General features: G+C 39.9%; 2 protein-coding genes and 1 pseudogene across 2 annotated transcripts; all 3 read right to left on the bottom strand.

Annotated features, from left to right (window-relative positions):
- Window positions 1–5,315: 5,315 nt before the first annotated feature.
- Window positions 5,316–6,788, bottom strand: LOC116123028 (annotated as a pseudogene).
- A 537-nt stretch (window positions 6,789–7,325) lies between these two features.
- Window positions 7,326–9,388, bottom strand: LOC116123057 (exopolygalacturonase-like). The gene is made up of 5 exons (XM_031408849.1): window positions 8,944–9,388; window positions 8,383–8,709; window positions 7,999–8,288; window positions 7,675–7,903; window positions 7,326–7,594 (listed from the first exon to the last, which is right to left on the bottom strand). Exons 1-5 carry the CDS (start codon window positions 9,184–9,186, stop codon window positions 7,373–7,375), a joined length of 1,311 nt encoding a protein of 436 aa, XP_031264709.1. The 5' UTR covers window positions 9,187–9,388; the 3' UTR covers window positions 7,326–7,372.
- A 1,681-nt stretch (window positions 9,389–11,069) lies between these two features.
- LOC116123058 (exopolygalacturonase-like) lies at window positions 11,070–13,021 on the bottom strand. Its single transcript, XM_031408850.1, has 5 exons — window positions 12,652–13,021; window positions 12,228–12,554; window positions 11,849–12,138; window positions 11,539–11,752; window positions 11,070–11,447 (listed from the first exon to the last, which is right to left on the bottom strand). The coding sequence occupies exons 1-5, from the start codon at window positions 12,883–12,885 to the stop codon at window positions 11,217–11,219; spliced, it is 1,296 nt and encodes a 431-aa protein (XP_031264710.1). The 5' UTR covers window positions 12,886–13,021; the 3' UTR covers window positions 11,070–11,216.
- Between the last annotated feature and the right edge of the window lie 9,484 nt (window positions 13,022–22,505).

Here is a 22,505-nt window from a genome sequence, read left to right as displayed (position 1 = left end):
AGCAGCACTCCAGGGCACTTGACACTTTATCCTTATGCATGCCCTACCGTTTGGTATAAAGAGCTTCATAATATCTCATTTTTCACTTTATTCATAAGAAAAAAGGCAAGGTATTGTCAATTATTTAAGATAAATAGATGCTCCAAAATGGATTATTGGGAACCTTTTCTTCTCATGACTGAAGACAATATCTTTGATGTGGGAAATCGTAGCTACCAATTGATCTATACATGATAACTCCAGAGATGTGAATATTTAATTATAGAATTTCGGTTTTATTTCTTTTTTCTTCTATTTTTTATTTTTTAGTTTTTCATCTTTTAATTTATTTTTTTGTGATAATTGGTAATTCTAGCTTGCTACTTCCTTATAATTGACAGTTCTACTTGAATTGATCAGGTTCTAATTTTCGCTTGCTATTTTTTAAAATAAAATTCTAGTACAAGTTTCCACTAATTTAGTGTCTAAAGTTTGCTATTCTTGCCATAATAATTATGAAATCGATTAACTCAAAAATCAACTCATTCTTGCCATAATAGATATTCAACTAAGATGAATTAAATTTTATCTAACCAGAGAAGACAATAATTTTCCTCCCCTCTCTTCCAAATCCATTAGCATAAGTTTATGTTTATGAGATATGAAAAATAATATTCTTTATATGTGAATCGAGAAGGCAAGGTCATGAGATGTTGCAAATGGCAGGATATTTTTGTAGATGCAAAAAATCTACCGTCATGAAAATAGGGTGTGATCCCGTGAGGTTGAGGTCACTGACAATCCATTAGACCTGCACACATGAAAGGGCAAGCGTGAAGCTTCCGGAAAACACCAAGGTGGTGTTTGCCGTAGGCACTCCGACGCTCAAGTCAGCAAGTCTGAAAGAGATTTAATAAGAATTAAGGAGAAGAAGAATTACCAAGAGTCTTGTCGGAGGCTAGGACTACGGCGGAGGCGTCGGGTTCTTGGGAGCAAGAACTTAGGAGCAAATAGATGGTTTTGAGTAGTGTAGATTGACTGTGGGAGATTGCCCTCTAATGAGAGGGTAAGCCTCTGTTTTTATAGTAAACCCAAGGGGTTAGAGTCCTAGTAGGACACTGAGTCCTTTTTTTTGGGAGATAATCCCTATCAAGAAAGAAATATGATTTCTTCACCTTATTAGATTAAGTTTAATAGTTTAAATAAGATTTGAAATCTTAGTAGAACATTAAGTCCTATTGTGGGAGATAATCCCTATATTGTGGGAGATAATCCCTATCATAAAAAAGATAAGATTTCTTGAACTTATCATATTAAGTTTAATAGTTTGAGTAAGATTTGGAATCTTAGTAGAAGAGGAAATAAAATGGGATTCTGATTTCCTATTTATAGACTGTTGCAGGCTAATGGGCTGAAACCCAGTTTAGCTTAACTTATAGGATAGCCCAACTCATAGAGTGGGTAGGTCGCAAGGTGATTTTAAGCGTAAGCCCAATCGGGATTGGGTTGAGGCTTTGGGTCGTGACATGTTTATTTCGTTATTGGGCATCGTCAAGCCCAAGACGATTTTTGGCCCTAACAATTTTGAAGAAGGGTTATTTTTTTTAACCACCCTTGGGTAGTCAAGCAGATCAATAAGGACTCTTGGATATATTACTTAAGATGTTTTGAGTTGGATTCCTGTCTATTGTTAATAGAGTTGGCCATTGGAGGGTTTATTTGGTCGTTAACCTCAGGGTCCTGAGAGATTGGTTTAAAAAAAAAAAAAAGATATAAAATATGGATATATATGAATAAATTGAAACAAATCTTTAAATGGTCCATTATAGGCTTCCAAAGTTGTGAATCTTTCACTTTTTGAATGCCAGTGGTGTGATAGGGGTTAAATTTCATGTTGATATGCATGGATATATGCAAAATTGACTTGGTGTAACAATAAGCCTCATGATGATGACAATGAGTTCATATCTTTAAGACGTAAAACACTCTGCGTCAGAAAACCTTATCTTCTTCTGGTCCTAATCTCGTTTGGAGCTTTACTAGGAAACAAGAGTAGCATTATCATATTCATGGATTCAATCTATGGTGAATAGTCTCGTAAAACTTTGTTGAAAAAGTGGCATGTAGTTACTGAACTGTTGATTATTCTTTTCATTAATTTTTGGGGTTTTCAAGCTTTATTTGCTGACATCTGTGTTACTGCAAATTGACATTGTGTACTGTAGTCAAGAGCGGACCCAGGCCCCTTAAGGGTAGGCCCAGGCCTGCCCTCAACTTGAATTGATCAGTAAAAACTTCATCCTAAATGATAGGAAAAGTAAAAAGGAGAAGGAAAGAATTAACTCATGTATGAGTACATTCACCTGTGAGCATTCGAACCACTTTAAACATTGTTCTTTACCTTTCAATAAACTATATACTTCTATAATCACGTGTGACTTTTAAGTCCGCTCAGCATTTCTCACATTCGAATAGTTGGTGTTAAAATCAATCATCAACATTATTAATCTTAAATCTGATTAAGATAATTAAGAATAAATATCTTGTCACTTTCAATATTGTGGGAAAGCTAGAGAAAATGAAGCACATTGGCCTTCCAAATATTCTTCAACTTTTTATGATTCCATTCAAATCATAAACAGTACTATCACAAATGGCAGTAACTTTAATGGTGAAGTAACTGTGGAGGAATCTGGAGTGGCGAACAAAGTGCCTGCCCAAAAGTTATAAAAAATGAGTTATTTTTATCAACTGGGCTAATGTTTCTGGTTGTGTATGGATCTTTTATACTCGTTCTCTTAGAAAAAAGATTCATTCAGTTACAACTCCAGTATTAATTGGTTAGATAAAAATAGTAAAAGAGCAGCACTTGAGGGCACTTAACACTTTATTCTTTTGCATGCCCTACCATTTGGTATAAAGAGCTCGATAATATCTCATTTTTCACTTTATTCATAAGAAAAAGGCAGGGTATTGTCAATTATTTAAGTTAATAGATGCTCCAAAATGGATTATTGAGAACCTTTTCTTGTCAAGAATTCAGACAATATTTTTGATGTGGGAAATCGGAAGTACCAAATGATCTATACATGATAACTCTAAAGATGTGAATATTTGATTATAGAATTTCAGTTTTATTTACTTATTTATTTTAATTTTTCATCTCTCTCTCTCTCTCCCCTTTTTTTTTTTTTTTTTTTTNTGTAAGTTGTCAATCAGCTCAAGCTGATCCAATGGGTTAAGCTGATCCAATTGGTTGTCCATACTATTGATTATCATCCTCACTTCTTCTGTCAGCTTTTCTGCTTTTTTCCTGTATGCTTCTCCCTGAAGAAAATTAAGTTTTTGGTAATTAGTTCCTGAACTTGGACTCATTAAATTCAGCAGAGAACAAATTAAAACCATAAAAAGGAAAAAAAGAACATGACTACCGTGTACTCATTAGTCAATTTTGGCAGATAATCTTCGTTAAAAATGCCAGGTTTGTAGTTTCCTGATCGCCTTACAACAGTTGAAGTACTAAGTTCTGGGTTAGCAATGCACTGGAGTTGCTACTTCACACTGATTCTGCTGGTTGGTGTTTTAGGAACAAGTAGTTGACGGTGTTGAAAAATAGCTCCAGAAGGAATATTACAGGTTGATGCAATACAAAAAGCCATTAGTAATTTGTGAAGTTCACTCTGTCATAAACTTGAGACATGCAAGCTGATATTTATAGACTAGTTAAGAGGTCACCAGGAGTTTTTCGCGCGAAAGAATTTTATAAAATTACAATTTAGCCCAAACACTTTATACAATTGCAATTTGTGAAACTCTAAAAACGGAGTTGATGCTGAATAATTTTTGCAGCTTCATATAAAAATCATTTATCTTCTTCTCATTTTCAGTCTTCTCTGTCTAATAGTCTTTTTTATTCTAGAAGGACGATTGCAACTAGGGGTGTAAACGAGCCGAGCCGAGTCGAGCTTTTGGCTTATCGAGCTCGGCTCATTTACAATAGTGTCGAGCTCGAGCTCGAGCTCGAGCCTGGCGAGCCTCAAAATTGAGACTCGATATCGAGCTCGCGAGCCTTGTCGAGCTCGATAAGGCTCGATCAAACCACCATTTATCCAGGTTTGATCGAGCCAAGTTCCCCTTTTTTACAACAATCTGCCTGCGTACAACATTTCATATTTACATCCAATGTTGAATTAACCATGATAGTTTTGAACATTACAAAATGTCTATTACCTCACAAAATCAAAAAACAGTTCTGAATATATACAAATAACATTCCTAGTAGATTACCGATTTCAGAGTGTCTGGTTCGCGATTTGGGATTTAGGGCAACTGGGATGGGGAACTTAAATTGAGTAATTGACACTCTGTTTTGGTGTATCATGTTATTTCAAATTTGCACTTTTGGGGGGGAAACTGTCATTTTTTAAAACTTTTTTCACTGAAAAATATCAGTTTAATACCTAATAGTTTAAAAAATCACCAAAATACCCTATTAAGTGTACAGTGCTTAATCGAGCTGAGCCAGGCTCGCGATCCACGAGCAGAGCTCAATGTGTTTCGAACCTCGACTCGGTTAACGAACCAAGTTGGAGTCGAGTCGAACCGAGCCTTATCGAGCCGAGAGCCAGCTCGGCTCTGTTTAAAGTCCTACCACCAGACAAGCTTACAAATATTGACATTTGAATATTCTGACCTTAGTACCTTACCCTCACAGCTGAAAAATCCTATCCAGAGTTTGATGGTCATTCAGAAGTAACACAGTTGAGTGCTAATTCATAATCTTTCATGCTCAAGATGTTATCAGGGCATAGGAGTTAGGAAGAATCAGCAGAGAATGGTTGGACAAGCATCAAGCCAGCCGACAAGGGCAGTTCCAGGGGTGACCTAATGATGCAGTCTTATGAAGTTATTCTGTCCATGGAGTGCTTGTCTTCAAATTTCAAACAAACAAAGTAAAATGAAATTACATAAATGAAATCTTTAGAGTCAGGCCATAATGCTGCAGTTGATGATTAACTCAATATATAAAGAAATAAGCACATTTCAGTTTGCGTCGAAATATTAGAAGGATTCAAGTCTTCAATGACCACCTTTTCGATAATCCCACAATTAAGGCGCACCAGATACACATATGTTCATGACCAAAAATGCATAATTTTGCCATGAACAAAGGAGCAGAACCCGGTCGCTATTACAAAACGAAATGCAACAACAAACATTATCTGATATCCTTAACATATTGTGAATTTGAAGCATGTTTCTGGACAACTATCCTTTGTTCACAAGAATCTGACCCTCCACCTTGACGAATTCTGGTTATTCATTGATGTTGGTTGCTATGGGTGCAGCTGATTCTGAGACCAGTTCTGTTTTGCATAGGTTCTCTTCTCTCAACCTGCATTGCTTCTCGGCGCTTATCATACCGGGGGCGAGGCCTGTTCCTAGTGTTTTGCTGTCTCTCATTGAATCTATACTGTGGCCTTGGATACCTTTCCCATCGATAAACAAATCACCTAATCATCAATCCAAGACAAGAAAGATGAATTTTTTTTTTTCATGATACATATATTTCAATAGGAACACTGGGTAGCCATATTCCACTAAAATCCAATAAAGTTTATTTCAGAAAATACCGACCTCCATAATCTTTGTTGGGGACATCAAGGTTGAATCCGGCAAAACCCAAAGAACGCCAGGTAGCCCTACTCCACCAGAAAAATCCAATGAAAAATCAACCAATAAGTACTGAAAAAGGAAACATCTGAGCCTAAATCCGAAGATCCAGTGACAAATAAATCAATGCTGATCCAATCAAACATCCAGAATTTGAGACAAACATGATCATTCTTCATCAAACGCCTACCCTAATTTGAATCCACAAAAGAGTAAGCCAACCAACACGAATAACCCCGCAAAAGCCCGAAACTTTTAATATGAATAAACTAATCAAAGCGAATTCCATCAAATCTATCTTGAACTAAAATAAAAATCTACAAAACACTCACTCAACCTAAACCTTTGGGCACCCAACAAAATTATATCCCCGACAAAAAAAAAAAAAAAAAAATAAAAAAAGACTCCAACAAACATTCAAAATACAATGAAATAAAAAAACCTAATGCCCAAAACCCCAAACAAATTGTAATATAAAGATTAGAAACAACCCTAATTAAAATTACTTTAAAAAAAAAAAAAAAAAAAAGACCAAAAACCTAAAACCCCACTCAACCAGCAACATGAATGAGTAAGACTGAAATACCACCTTTAACTTTGTAAGAGAGCTCTTCAGGATCAAACCCCAAACCCGTATACGTCGTAGTACGACCGAATATATCTTCTTCTTCGCCTCCTCCTCACTACGACTAAAACCCAACAAAAATCAGAAACTTTTTTATACTTAAAAAAAAAAAAAAAAGCACACTGAAAGAAAAACCAAATGAGTCGAATCAGTACCTGCCCACAACAGAAGCGAGTGTTTTGACATAAGCGTTGATCATCTCGTCTTCGGTGGGCTTGGAATCATTGGGGAACTCCATAACAATGAGCCAGTGCTCGTAGTCGCAACCATCGAGCAAGATTGTCTCTTTCGGTGGACGGTTGCTCCAGTTGGGAGAGGGGTCGTTGAGGGGCGAGTGGCCCACCCCGGATGTTTTGAAACGGGTCGGGATGCGAACCGAGTCCGGGATGAGCTGGGGTTGCAGTAGTGGGTTCTTGTCTAGAAGAGGTAAAGAGAAGCGAGAGACAGAGCGAGAAGAGATTGTTCGCGAAATGACCGATGCTATTGTGCGCCGCGTAACGATTTGCGCCATGTCCGCTGCGTTATTGGTCTACTGTGTTTTAGGTCTTGATTACTTAGTGGTGAGTACTGACGAGGTGATTTATCTCTGGGAGAGGCAGCGAAACCTTATTTGCCTTTCAGCTTTAAACGACATCGTTTTGACTCATTTTTTTTAATTTTTGGCAACTTTTTTTTTTTTTCTTTTAATGCATGAATTAAGGAAAAAATAGGGCTGCCCAGATAGGCATTTTTAAGCAGTTTATTATAATGTTCTACACAATTTAATGCGAATATAGTTGATTTTATTTTATTAAGTAGATCATATTACATACACTTTTTCATTTATATTGTGCAACATCAGTTTGTAAACAAAAATTATACAGAATTTGTGTGTAGTTCTGGTAACCTTGAGTATTAACTGATGATGCTTGGTCTTAATGAGAGTTTAATACAAAGTTATAGCATTGCAAAATTTTGGGAAATTCATATTGAAACATAAACCTATAATTCTTACACTCCAACAACTGTAACAATCACCGGAGGGATTTCTGAGGATGTAACCAAAGGGGCTGCTAGGGCCAACCTCCCAATGGTTTTAATTCTTATAACTTCAACTTAGAAACTTGAAGTTAAAATTTCTAATCCATGAACAACACCCTTCACACTGAAATGGCCTTGGCCCGGCGTTTCCCGTTTGATGAATTGCATGTTAATGTCAGCCAGGTGAATGTTCTCGCAAGGAACACCAGAACTGCATAACAGACTCACTCCTGTTGGTGTGTTGTATGTCCCTGTGATGTTCTTGAAATACATGTTACTGATCTTCACTTTCGAGGGCTGAGCACACAAACAAAAATCAAACAGTTAGCGGCATGTAACAAATGCATTCGTATATTCAGAATTTCATAGATATTTACCCCATATTCTTCGCAGCTACCCGATGGACAGTATTCTTGATCTATAATTATGGGGTTTGAGACATTGATCATGACAATATCCTCAAATGTAAAGTTGGAAGCAACGCTTGCTGGAGACCCAGGCCAGGTCTTTACCCTCACTCCATTCTGCGTGTTACTGATTATGCTGTTTCTAATTACAACTCCCACCACATCCGCTTCATTTTGGTACTTGCCAAGGCTCCCAACACTGCCATATTGCAGAAATTTCGATGTTGTTAAATATGGTACAGATTATGAGCGTTACCACTCAATTTAAAACTAGAAAAGCATCAGAATTGGTACCTGATTCCATGGCCTGGACCGCATCGAATATCAGAAACAGAGATGTTGATGCTGCCAGGTCCAATGGAGACACAGTCATCTCCCACTCCAATATCAGCAGAAACAATGTTGATATTTGTGGATTCATGAACATGAATACCATCAGTATTTGGACTATCCCCAGGTGCTTTAATGTTCACATTGTTCATGTCCATCCGGTCGCAGTTATTGAAACTAATATGGAACGCCTTGCTATTTGTCACAGAAATGTCGCTAATAGTCCCATTTGAAACATTGTTGAATTTCACTGACTGCAGCAATCAAATGGTAAACCAGATTAATGTGTTATCATTACCAATTAATTAACTCTGTACCTTCTGGCACAATAATGGAATGCAAACTTACTGTTATCAATCGGTCGCAATTTGCAGACTGGACACAGCTTTCTTGTTTCCAGGCATCTAGACCTCCCTGCCCATCTAAAGTTGCCTCATCATGTTCTCCAATGAGATTGAAACCGTGAAGATTATTGAACACAATCCAATCATCAGCCGGATAGGCACTGAGATCAGGTACAGCAAGCAGAGTGCCTCTGATTTGAACATCGGGAGGCTGGTTATTGCGACAGGGGCCGCTAAAAGTTATTGGACCAACAAGAAATTTACCCTCTGGTATGTAAAAAGTGGAGCTCCCAACATGATCACATGCAGCTTCCCAGGCTTTTAAGAATGCCTACAGGTTATCATATTATAAAACGTGTTATTAGAGTAAAAATGATGCCTTACATCACAAAGATAATTGAGGTCAACGGTAATTGCATTTTCCAATCACCTATTCACCTCCTAGAGGTTTGGAAACAGTAATTAGACCCAAACGTTCTTAAATTATCAGAAACATCCCCTTAAAGCTATTAATTAACAAAGTAAAAAACAAATTGGATAAACGTAAATACAACAAGAAACGTACTGAGGTACTGTCTGTCTCCCCATCAGCCACTGCTCCATACTCTGTGACATGAAAAATAGCTTCCGGATAATTTTTTTCTGGTGAATGAGGCCGCGGGGGGCGAGGAGGTGGTACTGGCCGGGATTTGGATTTATGAGCTGAAGAACACTTGCGGCACTTAGCTCGGACTACCACTGTACTACCTATATAAAAACAAGTTAAATAAAAAATAGCTATACTTCTGAACATCCTGAATGCCACCATTGTAATTACTTTGTGAATTGTATTATCTTGTAAGCTCTTTGGTACAATGGCAGCAGAGCTTCAAAGCCTTGTTTTATCTCGTATGGCACTATAAAGAAAGTGAATACACTTAATGTTTTGGAGAAAGCTGCAAGTTACTTATATATAAAATAACATCTTATTCGTATTTATTAGAGTGATAAATTAATCAATGATATAAGCTTAATTAACTTCTACTCGTGGACAGATTTTTACAAATATTTTGGTGATATATATAAAGCTTCTACGTGCAGTACCCCACAGCAATATAATATATATTCATGGCCGAGCAATCAATGGCAATTTGAGTATGAAGGATGAAACAATCGTTTAATTAAAGGGTTTTGGTATTATAATCATATTGTCCTCGAGGATCTACAGTTCTTGAAAAATAATAAAGACATACATTAATTTATTTACTACTTGGAATTGTCTCGAGGATCTATAATTCTTGGAAAATTCTAAAGACAAAGCGATGGTGATTTAATAATGTAAAGGGGTGTGAAAAACAAAAACAGAAACAAAAACGACAAAGTTCAATTAGTTGTCTAACGTGCGGTTTTATATTTATTTAGTTAAAAGAAACATTTGGGTTGCTTCTTGTTTCTTGGTTCCGGTAGAAGTTGGGGGCTGGAGCTTGCTTAACCTGAACCGGATACACACACGGAAGTTACACGGAATTATGCATCTTTGTTTAGGAATTACAGTACAATATTCTGCACAGACCTGAGAGATTTCTGCAAGTGTTTACCGCATGGACTAACTGTTAATATTTCAATTTATTGAAGAATTAATATTCCAATATTAGTTCTTCACAAAGATTCTAGAGGGACGAACGCCTTGATTTATTGCATGGGACGAAAAATTATAATTTTGAATTAAAGTATTTTTGCATGCAATCAATCAATTATTTCTGACATTATTTATCATGTGTTTATATATGTTCCTAAATATATACATTGTATTGGCTTATTCTTTTCATTGCTTTTGAATGCATTCATAAAACTTTCCAGATTTTATAATTGTTTAAAATATGAGGCTGGATTCTGGAAATCGAATATGCAGGTGCAGCCACATGAATACTATATTTTATTATTTCAACATGTTGGCATATATTGGAGCCTCGTTTTTTTTGTTGCTGCTACTGGAGCTGCTGCATCATTGTTAAGTGTTTTGGAAATATATACGTGATTTGATTTATTTTATTTTTGTTAATACTGGAGTTTTAATCATGAAAAATATGATAAGGGTTTACTTTTTGCCCTCCATCAATGTGAAACAAATGGGGATTAGGTATATATCGAATCCTTTATTATTGTTGGCTGATAAATATAGTTATCTCATGGCAGTAGTTAGTTACTTTTATAATATGAATTGAATTTTTTTTTTTTTTTTTTTTTTAATGATTGGGTGTGTCTGGGTCAGCTTACGTATACCTCAACTAATCTTCCGGGACCCTGAAACTTTGGACTCGATAAGAACTCCAATGACTATCTCTATTCGTAACAGTGGAGGGACTCGAACTCAAGATCTCTTGAGTAATATATCCAAAAGTCCCTATCGAATCACTCGGTCACCCAGAGGTAGTTTGAAATAAAAATTATAAACTTTTATGTTAGCAGTTCATAGATTACCATGTAAACTCTTTCTGTCAAAGGAATAACTAGGCAATGGAATATTTTCTATTTATTTGGTGTGTTGTCAGATTCTATACATCTGATTAGTGGCTAATTGATTTGCTCATATTTATTTCCTTTTATGGGTTAAAATCATGTGAAGAGAGCGAGGTAATTAATTCGATTTCTGAATTAATTAAATAGGTGACTGAATCACACAGAGAAACAGATAATGACTATATAGTTAGATTTTTAATTAATTCTTCAAAAATTGTACTACAAAATTATACTTTCTGAAGCTAGACCCGAAATGTTTAATCATCTCTACCCAGCCAAATACAAATTTAACCAGGGTGATTTTAATTAACTGAAACTATATGATATGTAAGAGGAACCCTAACGGCAAGGTGGTGGAAATTGCGTTCCATGATACCCAACTTGAGCATTAAGACATGAAGATGAGAATGGCACATTGCTCTGGTTTCCACTGTAACGCAAATTAATGTTGCTGAGGTGAACATCTGTGCATGGAGTCTGCTTACTGCATGCCAAATCCACTGCAACTTCCGAGACTGAGGTCCCTGTAATGTTTATGAAACGAATATCGCTGATCTTTATTATTGAATCCTGCAGATACATATGTAAAAGTTTGATTAGAACCCAGAATTAAATTTTGTGAAGAAGACTAATTAAGTTATTATAAATTAATGCTAATTACCTTATGTTCGCTTTCATAAAATTGATCTATGATGATCGGATTCCTAACATTCCTCATGAGGATGTTCTGAAAAACCATACTTCTAGCTTGACTTGGAGTTTTCCCGACATTTGTTTTGATTCGAAGGCCATTGTCTGTGCCTAATAAGGTGCAATCTTTGACAATGATCCCTTGCACATCTGCCTCATTTTTGTACCTGCCGAGGCTGCCAACACTAAAATATGGAGCAAAAATTAAAAGAAATTCTCAGGGAATGTTAATTTAAGCAAAAACTGAGAGTAATTAAAGCTTACGAAGAGACGAATTGTACCTTATTCCATGTCCAGGCCCGCAAGTTACCTTTTTGATAGTAACGTTGTTGGATCCTTGAATCATACCAACACAATCATCTCCAGTTCCGATAACGCTTTTGGATATGTTCACCGAATTGGATTGGCTAATATGAATGCCGTCTGTGTTAGGGCTGTCGGCCGGAGCAGTGATACGAATTTTTGCAAGCCTAATATTCTGGCACTGAGTAATGAAGTAATGGAACCCTTTGCTATTAAGGGATGTTATTCCTCTTATAATTGCGTTTTGCACATTAAAAAATAGTATATTCTGCACCAAGAAGCAGAAAAATGAAATTAAGATTGACTAATTCAGAAGAGAATTAGAATTGATTATGTTTTTGGAGCTAGCTAAATTACCGCCGGGAGACGTTGTCCAGGATCATCGTTGCTTTTTCCTGAGTCACGGTACTTCCAAGCGGCGGGACCTTGGCCGTCCAAAGTGCCAGTTCCAGTAACTATCAACCCATTTATGCCGTTGAAATTGATCCATTCTTCTCCTTCTCCAGGGTATAAAGAAATATCAGTGCTTGCTTTAATGGTAGCTTGAATGTGAACAGATAGTGGAGCTGTGTTCTTGCATGGCCCCATAAATGTTACTGGACCAACAACAAAAGTCCCTCTGGGTATAATAAGCCTCGCTTTCCCCGGATGTTGGCATGCTGCTTGAAACGCGTGAACGAATGCCTGCAAAAATCAATCAACTCAAATAGAATTATTCAATGAAGTTCGATTGAACTGGAAAATTAAACTGAAACTTGCTGAAGTTGATTCATTTTATTACCCCGCGGTTACCATCTTCCCCATCTTCAGTTCGAACTTCCTTGTCACCCATCTTTGCGCCATAGTCTAACACGTTAAAAACTTTCTCGTTAGAATCCTGAACGCTTCGACTTGTAGAATTGGACCGGCTTTTAGCTGGGGAGGCATTGAAAAGAGCTAAACACAAGAGAAGAATAGCTTTTGTTCGAGTACCTGTCATGATGAAGGCCATTGAGCCCGAGCTCGCGCGAGACATTATATTATATATTATTCTTCTTTTAACATATTTAATATAAAAGTATCAGAAAGAGCATCCAGTATAGTTACCACTGGAGATGATAAATTCGATAACTAATGGAATGCCAAAGAGGCTCTCTTCTCTATGCGTCTAGCTGAATTCTACCTTAGCTTATTTATGGTAAAATAGATATGAACCCAGTGGCGTTTATATATCCTCAGAATGTTGGTTGGTTGGTTGATGAATTGGTGATAAATTTAGTGATGTATTTCCAAATATAGGAGTTTATCCGTTGGTCTTTAGAAAGTGAGTGCTATTTCTTCTGCGTAAACATCTCTTTTAGCACCAATTTACTACCAGCAAACTACCAAACAATGGAAAAAACAAGAAGATTCTTTATTAATCACCATCTTTTAATTAATCACACCATAATTATTAGTTGCTTTATTGGCCAGTGAACTAGACCAGAAGAAGTGATCTTTTAAAAAATAGGTAAGGGGTGTAAAGAAGATACTGTGATCGGAGTCTTGATTATATTAAAGTTTCCTCGATTAGAGAGTCATCAGGCAATCACACAGCAAGATTATGAGCATATTTCTTTCAGTAATTTAATGTTTTATGTGTGTTTTTGGTTTAAAAAACAAGTATATTAATATGCATGCTTTTAATTGCTGCAGAATAGTATCGTCGAACTAGAAATAGACCATTTGGCAGCCCAGCAGCCACTTGTTCTAGTGAAGGAAAGACCTGGGCATGTTTTCTTATAACCGTTAACTGATAACCTAAGGAACCATAGATTGGATGATGGGCTTTATGCAATTTGAAAAATAAAAGTAAAAAACATTTTACACACCCATGTTTTGATTAATATTTACATTGTTAATCAAATTATTCTTGATTATGAGGAAGTATGAAGAATTTCAACTGGCCATTCTCTTAATTAAATTTCTTGAATGTCTTGATCAGTGTCCCTTCAGTTTATTCAGTTATCTGTTGCCACAATTATTCATAGAACCATCTTTTTAAAGCTCTGGGAAACGATTTTCACAATTGTGCTTCTATTAATACTTTACACCAATCGTGGCCCCGCTACACAAATCTAGTTGGTTAATTCACATTGCAAAACCATATGACAAATGGTAAGCAAAGGATGATACTGGTCAGAATATATATATTGAATTTGGCTTCCAAAGTTACTGTTGAGTAGTTTTGCAGTAGATGTAACCAATGTTTTTATACTTGGACCGGGCCTTGACTCGGTCAAGGGGCCGGTCCCCAGTTTGGTCGGTCGGACCGGTGATGTTAGCATGAAACCTTATTATGAAACTTAACAGACATACCCTTGAGAAATTTCATCAGTCCCTACAGGTTTGAAATCTAGCAAACAGACCCCTGTGATATGGCCAAGAAACCCTAGTCGCTGTCACTGCAATCCACACCAGATCAGCCCAACGCTGGAAAAACTACCACCAGGCCACCACGAAAACCCTAATCCACCACAAAACACCACCATTCGTCACAACCAAACCCATCACAAACAAGGGGAGCTATCGCGAAGAGGAGATGAAGGTCGAACGGGTGAAGAGGGACCACACGGCCGACGATGCAAATGCGGAAGGATTTATTTTTAGATTTTAAGGATTTCAATTTTTAAATTTTGTTTTCTTTGTCTGATCTGGTTTATTGTTATTGTTCACGCCAGGTCAATCCCAGGTCAATTTGGTCCAAAGTCAAAATCGGATTAAATCATGTAACATAAACAAATTAGAATCTAGCTACTGATTGGACGGAAAGGTACAGTATGGCTTTTAAAACACTGGATGCAGCCTTTCAAGTCTCATCCTAATATAAAAGAGAGAGAGGCATAATTATAAGACTGGAAGTGCCCAACAACCCATATATATTAACTACATAATTTCAAAGCATAAATAAGGCTCTGTTCACAGATCATTCAACATAATTACATAGTTTCAGATTGATAAAACTTTGACACTCTCTACTCCTTAATAACTAAGATAACTAAGGGAGAGGCATATAATATATAACAAAGGACAGACCATTAGGCTTACACAAAACTATGGTAGACCAAGAAAGATAAGATATTATAAATTGCATACTTCAGATAGCATATGTTAAGGCTATTAAGTATGCATATTTCTGAAGAAAATTAAGCAAAAGCTTAATAACCACCGTTGGGAATTGGTTTTCTTAATATACTATGATCTACAACCACCTTGCCACCGTAGAGTTGAGCAGCCTGGTTGCTATCTATGACGGACTCGTACTGATAGTTATTATAATGCTGAGGATGATGATGAAAATCATGTGCTTGATGGGGCTGATGCCTATTCCCATAATAAGTAGGTTGAAGATGCTCGTACTGATAGTTATTATGATCCTGAGGATGATAATGAAAATCATGTGCTTGAGGGGGCTGATGCCATTCCCAAACTTCTTCGGTGGGCGGATAAATTCGAGCTCTTCCAAGAGAGAAGCCTTCCCTGCCAACCTTAGCAAGGTGGTTGTAATGATCTGCCTGACGAGCCTGAAAAGCCATTAATTAGTAGTGTAAGTTTATAAAGAAGAGTAGTTTTTGTTGTGCTTGTCTTTGTTATGTCTAAAGAATGCAGGGTTGACGTAAGGTCAAGTCAGCGTGCAAAAGTCAGAGCATGGGTACACCTGCAATCGAGTCACGTGAGGAAAGGAGCAGCATGCTTTTGTCAGAATAGTGGGTGCGTGCCAGACCAGCCAGAAGTTGTGGTGATTCCATGTGTCCAATCCCTGCTCCAAATCGCGTAAATCACTCTAGAAGGTGGGCAATGTGACATAAAGAAGGATTTGCACGGATAATCACACCAACTCACAGATTCAGTAATGATAACCTTAATCCATCCCACTATAAATTGAGAGCTCCTCTCTTATTTAAGGGATTAGCTACTCTCTCTCTCTCAAGAATATATAACACTCTCTCTCTTGTACTATCATTTTGTAAGTCAGTCCACTAAAGTGACCTGACCCCTATCATTAATACAAACATCAGTGGACGTAGGACTTGCTTCCTTAACATCCGAACCACTTTAAAAGCTGGTCCCATTGCATTTACTCTCATTTTCTTGCATTCACGTGTGTCTTCAGAGCCAGCTTAGCATTTCACATGTGCGTTCCGTTGGTGTCAAAATCACGCATTAATAGTTTGGCGCTAGAAGGAGGGCCTGATTTAGTGTTCATCCTTCATTAGGAGAATCTCTAACTTACTGGTCCTACAACAACAAATGGCCCGCCAACCTGAACCTGAGTGAACCAACCAGGGCGCTAAGGGGATCTCCCAAGTCTAGAAGGACACCTCTTCCAAAATACCTTCAGTTCCACAAAATGCTGCGGGGGATATCCCATCAAATTCACAACTTGACCTTGCCATTAGAAGCTACTTGGAGAGGCTCGACAATACTCTCCAGACGGTCAACCAAAGGTTGGACCGTTTGGACCAAGGCATGCCAACCAACTCAACTGGGGCGGTGCAACCGCAAAAAAGGCCTGAAGTTCATGCGAAAGCACGACAAAGGGAGATAGCCCTTGCCGCGAGCACTGCAGCGCGTCGGAGAAAGGGCAAGCATGCGGCTAAGAATAGGCCTAAGGGCTCCAAAGGGCTGATGAACACCGACCACATCCCGAGTAGAATACCCGTGGTGTTGAGACTCGGTGAAAAGTCACAAGCCAAGCCGTCCCATGCCACGTCGCATGCACACCCCCATAAAAGTGCTGAGAGGGGCGATTCTTATCACTGCCAGTAAAACGACCTTAATCGTCATCGTGCGGGAGGTTCCCACACTTTGCGGGGCAGTTCGTACCACCACGAAGGTCGTGACAATTCCTCGCATCATTCATCGTCATCACACGACTTTAGCCAGCGTGTGTCGAGGGCGGCCGAAACTGCCGGCTGAGGAGAAGTGAAATCTGACCTCTGAACTTTTCTCAACTGCAACCGCGAAGGTCGGACTTGCATGGGAGAAAGCAATCCCTAGATAGCTCTACTGCCTCAGATTGAGGAGGTACAGCGAGCTCTAGACTAGCTAAGAGCTCAGCAAAACGAACAGGGGCAGGTCGCATCCGTGTCCCCTTTTTCTTCGGCAGTGTTAGCCGCCTCACTCCCATCAAGATTTAGAATGCCCGACATGCGAGCGTTCGATGGAAATTCTGATCCGTAGGATCATTTATATGAATTCAACGACTTGATGGAGCTTCACTAGGTCTCAGATTTAGCAAAGTGCCGTTGTTTGGCGGTAACTCTAACCTCTCATGCCAAACGATGGTTCAGGTCGCTCCCAGCGGGATCGATCAGCTCTTGCCCTCAAATGAGTGTGACATTCCTAAGGCATTTCCAAGCAAATCGAAAGTTCTCGATGCCTTTAAGCTACCTCAGCAATATAAGGCAAGAAAGGGATGAATCCCTCCAATCGTACATTGATCGATTCCACAGAGAGCTTAACAAGGTAGCTCACACTCCCGAGGAGTCTGTTCGGACTCTCATCATAGCGGGAGTTCGCCCACAGACTGACCTATGGAAATAGCTACAGGCTGAGGATGATGTTTCTCTCACCCATTTCTATAACCTTGCGGAGAAGTACCTCCGTATTGAAAGTTTTGTGGCGACACTTCGCCGCTGCGACCACAACGCTTCGGGTAGTACGTCTGGTCGGGAGGACAGGAGAATTGATCGCAGATGGGCTACTGACGATCAACGAAAAGGAAAGAAACCGCGCTATGAGCCCAAAAAGTCTTATGCTCCTGTTCCTCGTCGCAATCATGATAGAAATCAATATATGCCTCTAAATGCGTCTGTATCGGCTATTCTTGACAAATCAAAAGAAGCTTGCCTGCTCGGAGAGCCTGAGCCCATGAAAAATCCCCCGTCAGCTAGAAACAGTAAAAAGTATTGTCGTTACCATCGAGATAATGGGCATCACACTGATAAGTGCCGAGCTCTCAAGCAGGCAATCAGACCTCATCAAACAGAGGCATTTCAAGGAATATATTGATGACTCCACTCTTGCGCAAGAGAAAAGTCAAGGGGAACTTGGAAAGAAGCGACGTGATCGCAAAAGGGTATGCAGCCTCAATTTGATCTTCAGAGGACCGCACTTCGCAGGGAATTCGTGAGGCGCGCAGGAAAGGTATGCTCGCGTAGCTCATCATGACCCTATTAGTGTGATGAGTGCGTTGCGGCGACCACAGAAGGTTTGTAGGGAGGAGGAAATTACCTTCTCCGAAAAGGATGCAGTCCAACTGCATCATCCCCATGACGACGCTCTTGTGATCACGCCCCTAATAGGGTGCCATAACACCCACAGAATGTTGGTGGATAACAGAAGTGCTGTGAACGTCCTGTTCCAAACAACTTTCGAAAGAATGAACCTGGACGAGACTGACCTGAAACCCCCCTCGTTCCCTCTATACGGTTTTACAGGGGACCACCTGATCCCCAAAGGAACAATCTCGCTCTCAGTCACACTAGGTGACTTTGACGAGGTGACCAAGGTAACTGAATTCTTGGTAGTGGATTGCCCGTCCGCTTTTAATGGTATCTTGGGGCGACCTTTACTAAGAAACTTCAAGGCTGCCACTTCGATATACCATCTGAAGATGAAGTTCCCCACCCTGACGGGGATAGGGGAAGTCAGTAGATCTCAGTGCATATCTTGCGACTGTTATATGAAAGCAGTACAGATGGCATACAAAGAGAAATGTGTCTCGCGTGGCATTCCCCGACAGGCTATGGTGATCAGTCGGATCGAGTTATAGCCTAGTCCAACCGAGGATAATATGAATCCTCGAATTCAGGAAAGCCCTTCTAGTGGGCCAGTTGAGAATCTGTCCGAAGTGTTGGTCGACCTGAGCGAACCAAGCCGAGTGTTAAGGATTGGGAGAAATCTCAACCCCCAGCTCGCCTCCGAGATGATCAACTTCCTCAAGGAAAATATCGATGTGTTCGCTTGGTCGCATACAGATATGGTCGGGATCAGCCTGGATATCATCTGCCATGCATTGAACGTCGATAGAGAAGCCAAGCTAGTTTGCCAAAAAAGAAGAGCAGTGGATCCGGAGCGATACGCCGCCTTAAAGGTAGAGGTTGATAACCTCCTTCGAAACGAGTCTATCCGAGAAGCACTCTACCCGACCTGGGTTGCCAACCCTATTCTGGTAAAGAAGCCTAATGGCAAATGGCGAAGCTGTGTTGACTTCACCGATCTCAAAAAAGCATTTCCGAAAGATAGCTTTCCTCTACCAAGAATCAACCAACTCGTGGATGCCACCTCGGGGCACGAGCTGCTAAGTTTTATGGACGCGTACTTGGGATATAATCAAATTTCGATGTACGCATTAGACGAAAAGCATACATCATTTGTTACAGATCGAGGATTGTACTGCTACAGGGTTATGCCCTTCGGCCTCAAGAATACGGGCGCGACCTACCAGCAGTTGGTTAACTGGATGTTCTCTGAATAGATCGGGAAGTCAATGGAGGTCTATGTAGATGACATGCTGGTCAAATCCCATGTCGCTTCAGATCACATAACGTATCTCGTTGAGATGTTTGATATCCTCCGGCTATACAGAATGAAGCTAAATCCCCTCAAGTGCTCGTTCGAAGTGTCCTCGGGGAAATTCCTAGGATACATGGTTAACCAACGAGGAATAGAGATCAACCTCGAGAAAATTCAAGCTCTCTTCGATATGGAAAGCCCGACCAGCAAAAAATAGGTCATGAGCCTTAATGGGCGAATAGTGGTGCTAAGTCGCTTCATATCAAGGCTAACAGATCACTGTTTGCCATTCTTCAATGTTCTAAAGGCCAATAAAAAGTTCGGGTGGACTCCCGAATGTGAATAGGTGTTCCAAAGTATTAAAGAGCACTTTGGGAATCCACATTTCCTGTCCAAACCTCCTCCTGTACTTGTTCGTCTTTCAGTTTGCAATCAGTGCGGCCTTAGTTCGGGAAGAGAAAAAGATCCAATGGCCAGTGTATTATGCGAGCAAGTGTCTGTTGGATGCCGAGATGCAGTATCTGGAAATAGAACGATTAGCCTATGCCCTGCTGATCGCTTCCAGAAAGCTATGACATTACTTTCACGCCCATACGATCCATGTAATGACTAATTACCCGCTTAGGCAGGTCCTCTAGAAGCCAGAGGCATCAGGTAAATTGCTCAAATGGGCCATGGAATTGAGTCAGTTCGATATGAAGTACAAGCCAAGATCGACTATCAAAGGGCAGGCTATTGCTGACTTCATATCAGAATTTTCATATCTTCCAAGTGAGTCGGAGCAACAGCCTAGCAAAGCCATTCAGGAAACTGCTCAGAATCTGTCGACTTGAAGCCTCTATGTCGATGGATCATCGAACAGAAAAAGGGCCGGTGCAAGCCTTCTCCTTTTGAGTCCCGAAGGGGCTCACATTCATAACAATCTCTGGTTCGGGTTTAAGGCAACCAACAATAAGGCCGAGTATGAAGCTCTGCTCGTTGGATTGCGGTTGGCCAAAGAAATGGGCACAACCGCGATTAGTATCCACAGCGACTCCATGCTGGTCGTCAACCAGATTTTAGGAGAGTACCAAGCCAAGGAAGAAAATATGATTCACTATTTGAAGGAAGCTAAGGCCGCACTCGAGCCGTTCAAACATTTCGTGATCACTCAGATTCCCAGAGATAGCAACTTTGTGGTGGACGCCTTGGCAATGTAGCCTCATCGTTGGACTCGGAAGCGCCGGATAGCATTCCTATACGATTCATCGAGGCCCCCAATATCAGCCCGATCAAACAGGTCGTGAATATAGCAGAATCAGATTCTTGGATGACCCCCTATTATCCGGTACCTCAAGGACGGGACCTTGCCTAACAACAAGGTCGAGGTGAGGACTCTGAGAACAAGATCTGCTCGTTACACCCTCATCGGAGACCAATTGTACAGGCGAGGATTTAGTGCCCTTCTCCTCCGATGTGTAACCAGTGAAGAAGCAGATTACATCATGAGAGAAATACACGAAGGGATCTGCGGTAATCACACTACTGCACGGTCTCTTGCCAACAAAGTTGTTCGTCAAGGGTACTACTGGCCTTGAATCCAAGAAGACACCTACAACTTTGTCAAGAGGTGTGACAAGTGTCAGTGGTTCGCGAACATACTGCGAGCTCCTTCCCACCAACTGATAACAATGACCAGCCCCTGGCCATTTTTCATGTAGGGAATCGACCTCATTGGCCCCATGCCAGTCGGCAAAGGGGGAGTCTAATATGTCGTAGTCGCAGTAGATTACTTCACCAAATGGGTAGAAGCTGAGCTGCTAGCCGCGATCACGACCAAAAAACTCAAGGACTTCATTTTCAAGAATATTGTGTGTCGCTACGAGATTCCTCATACCCTCATCTCAGATAATGGAAAATAGTTCGACAACGAGGAGTTCAAGCAATTTTGCGACGAGTTGGGTATCCATAAAAAATTTGCCTTAATCGCAAGACCATAAGCCAATGGCCAAGTTGAAGCTGTCAAAAAAACCATCAAGTACACTCTAAAGGCCAAACTTGGTGCAGCCAACGGAAATTGGGCTGACGACCTACTCGAAGTCTTATGGGCGTACAGGACAACTCCGAGAACCTCTACCTCTGAAACCCCTTTTTCGCTAGCATACGGTTGCGAAGCGATGATTCCTATGGAGGTAGGAACTGGTTCGCTATGGAGGGACTTGTATAATGAAGCTGACAACGAAGAGTTTATGCGAGCAAGTCTGGACTTTGTTGAAGAACATCGCAGCAAGGCTTAAAAGCTAACTAATCACTTATAGTTTGGACCTTCCCGAAAGCATCCAGTCGCAGCATGAATTATAGTTTCCAAGGTTCAATCCTCAAACCTTAAAATCTAGAGGACTTCTGTTATGCCTAAAGAATGCAGGGCTGACGTAAGGTCCAGTCAGCATGCAAAAATCAGAGCATGGGTACACCTGCAGTCGAGTCGCGTGAGGAAAGGAGTAGCATGCTTTTGTCAAACTAGTGGGTGCATGCCAGACTAGCTAGAAGTTGTGGTGATTCCACGTGTCCAATCCCTGCTCCAAATCACGTAAATCACTCTAGAGGGTGGGCAATGTGACATAAAGAAGGATTTGCACGGATAATCCCACCAACTCACAGATTCAGTAATGATAACCTTAATCCATCCCACTATAAATTGAGAGCTCTTCTCTCATTTAAGGGACTAGCTACTCTCTCTCAAGAATATATAGCACTCTCTCTCTTGTACTATCATTTTGTAAGTCAGTCCGCTAAAGAGACCTGACTCCTATAATTAATAAAAACATCAGTAGACATAGAACTTACTTCCTTAGCATTCGAACCACTTTAAAAGCTAGTCCCATTGCATTTACTCTCATTTTTTGCATTCACGTGTGTCTTCAGAGCCAGCTCAGCATTTCACACGTGTGTTTCGTTGCTGTCAAAATCACGCATCAATAGTCTTGGTACTAAACGTTTGAAGTCAGGTTCCTTTATATAGAAATCATCACAAAACTCCCACTTTATTAATCATAAATCTAATTAAGATAATTAAGAATAGATTTCTTGTAAATTTCAGTATAGTGGGAAAGCTAG

The sequence above is a fragment of the Pistacia vera genome, unplaced genomic scaffold (assembly GCF_008641045.1).
Source record: "Pistacia vera cultivar Batoury unplaced genomic scaffold, PisVer_v2 Contig14, whole genome shotgun sequence".
Lineage (NCBI taxonomy): Eukaryota > Viridiplantae > Streptophyta > Magnoliopsida > Sapindales > Anacardiaceae > Pistacia > Pistacia vera.
This window is presented reverse-complemented; position numbering and strand designations above follow the sequence as displayed.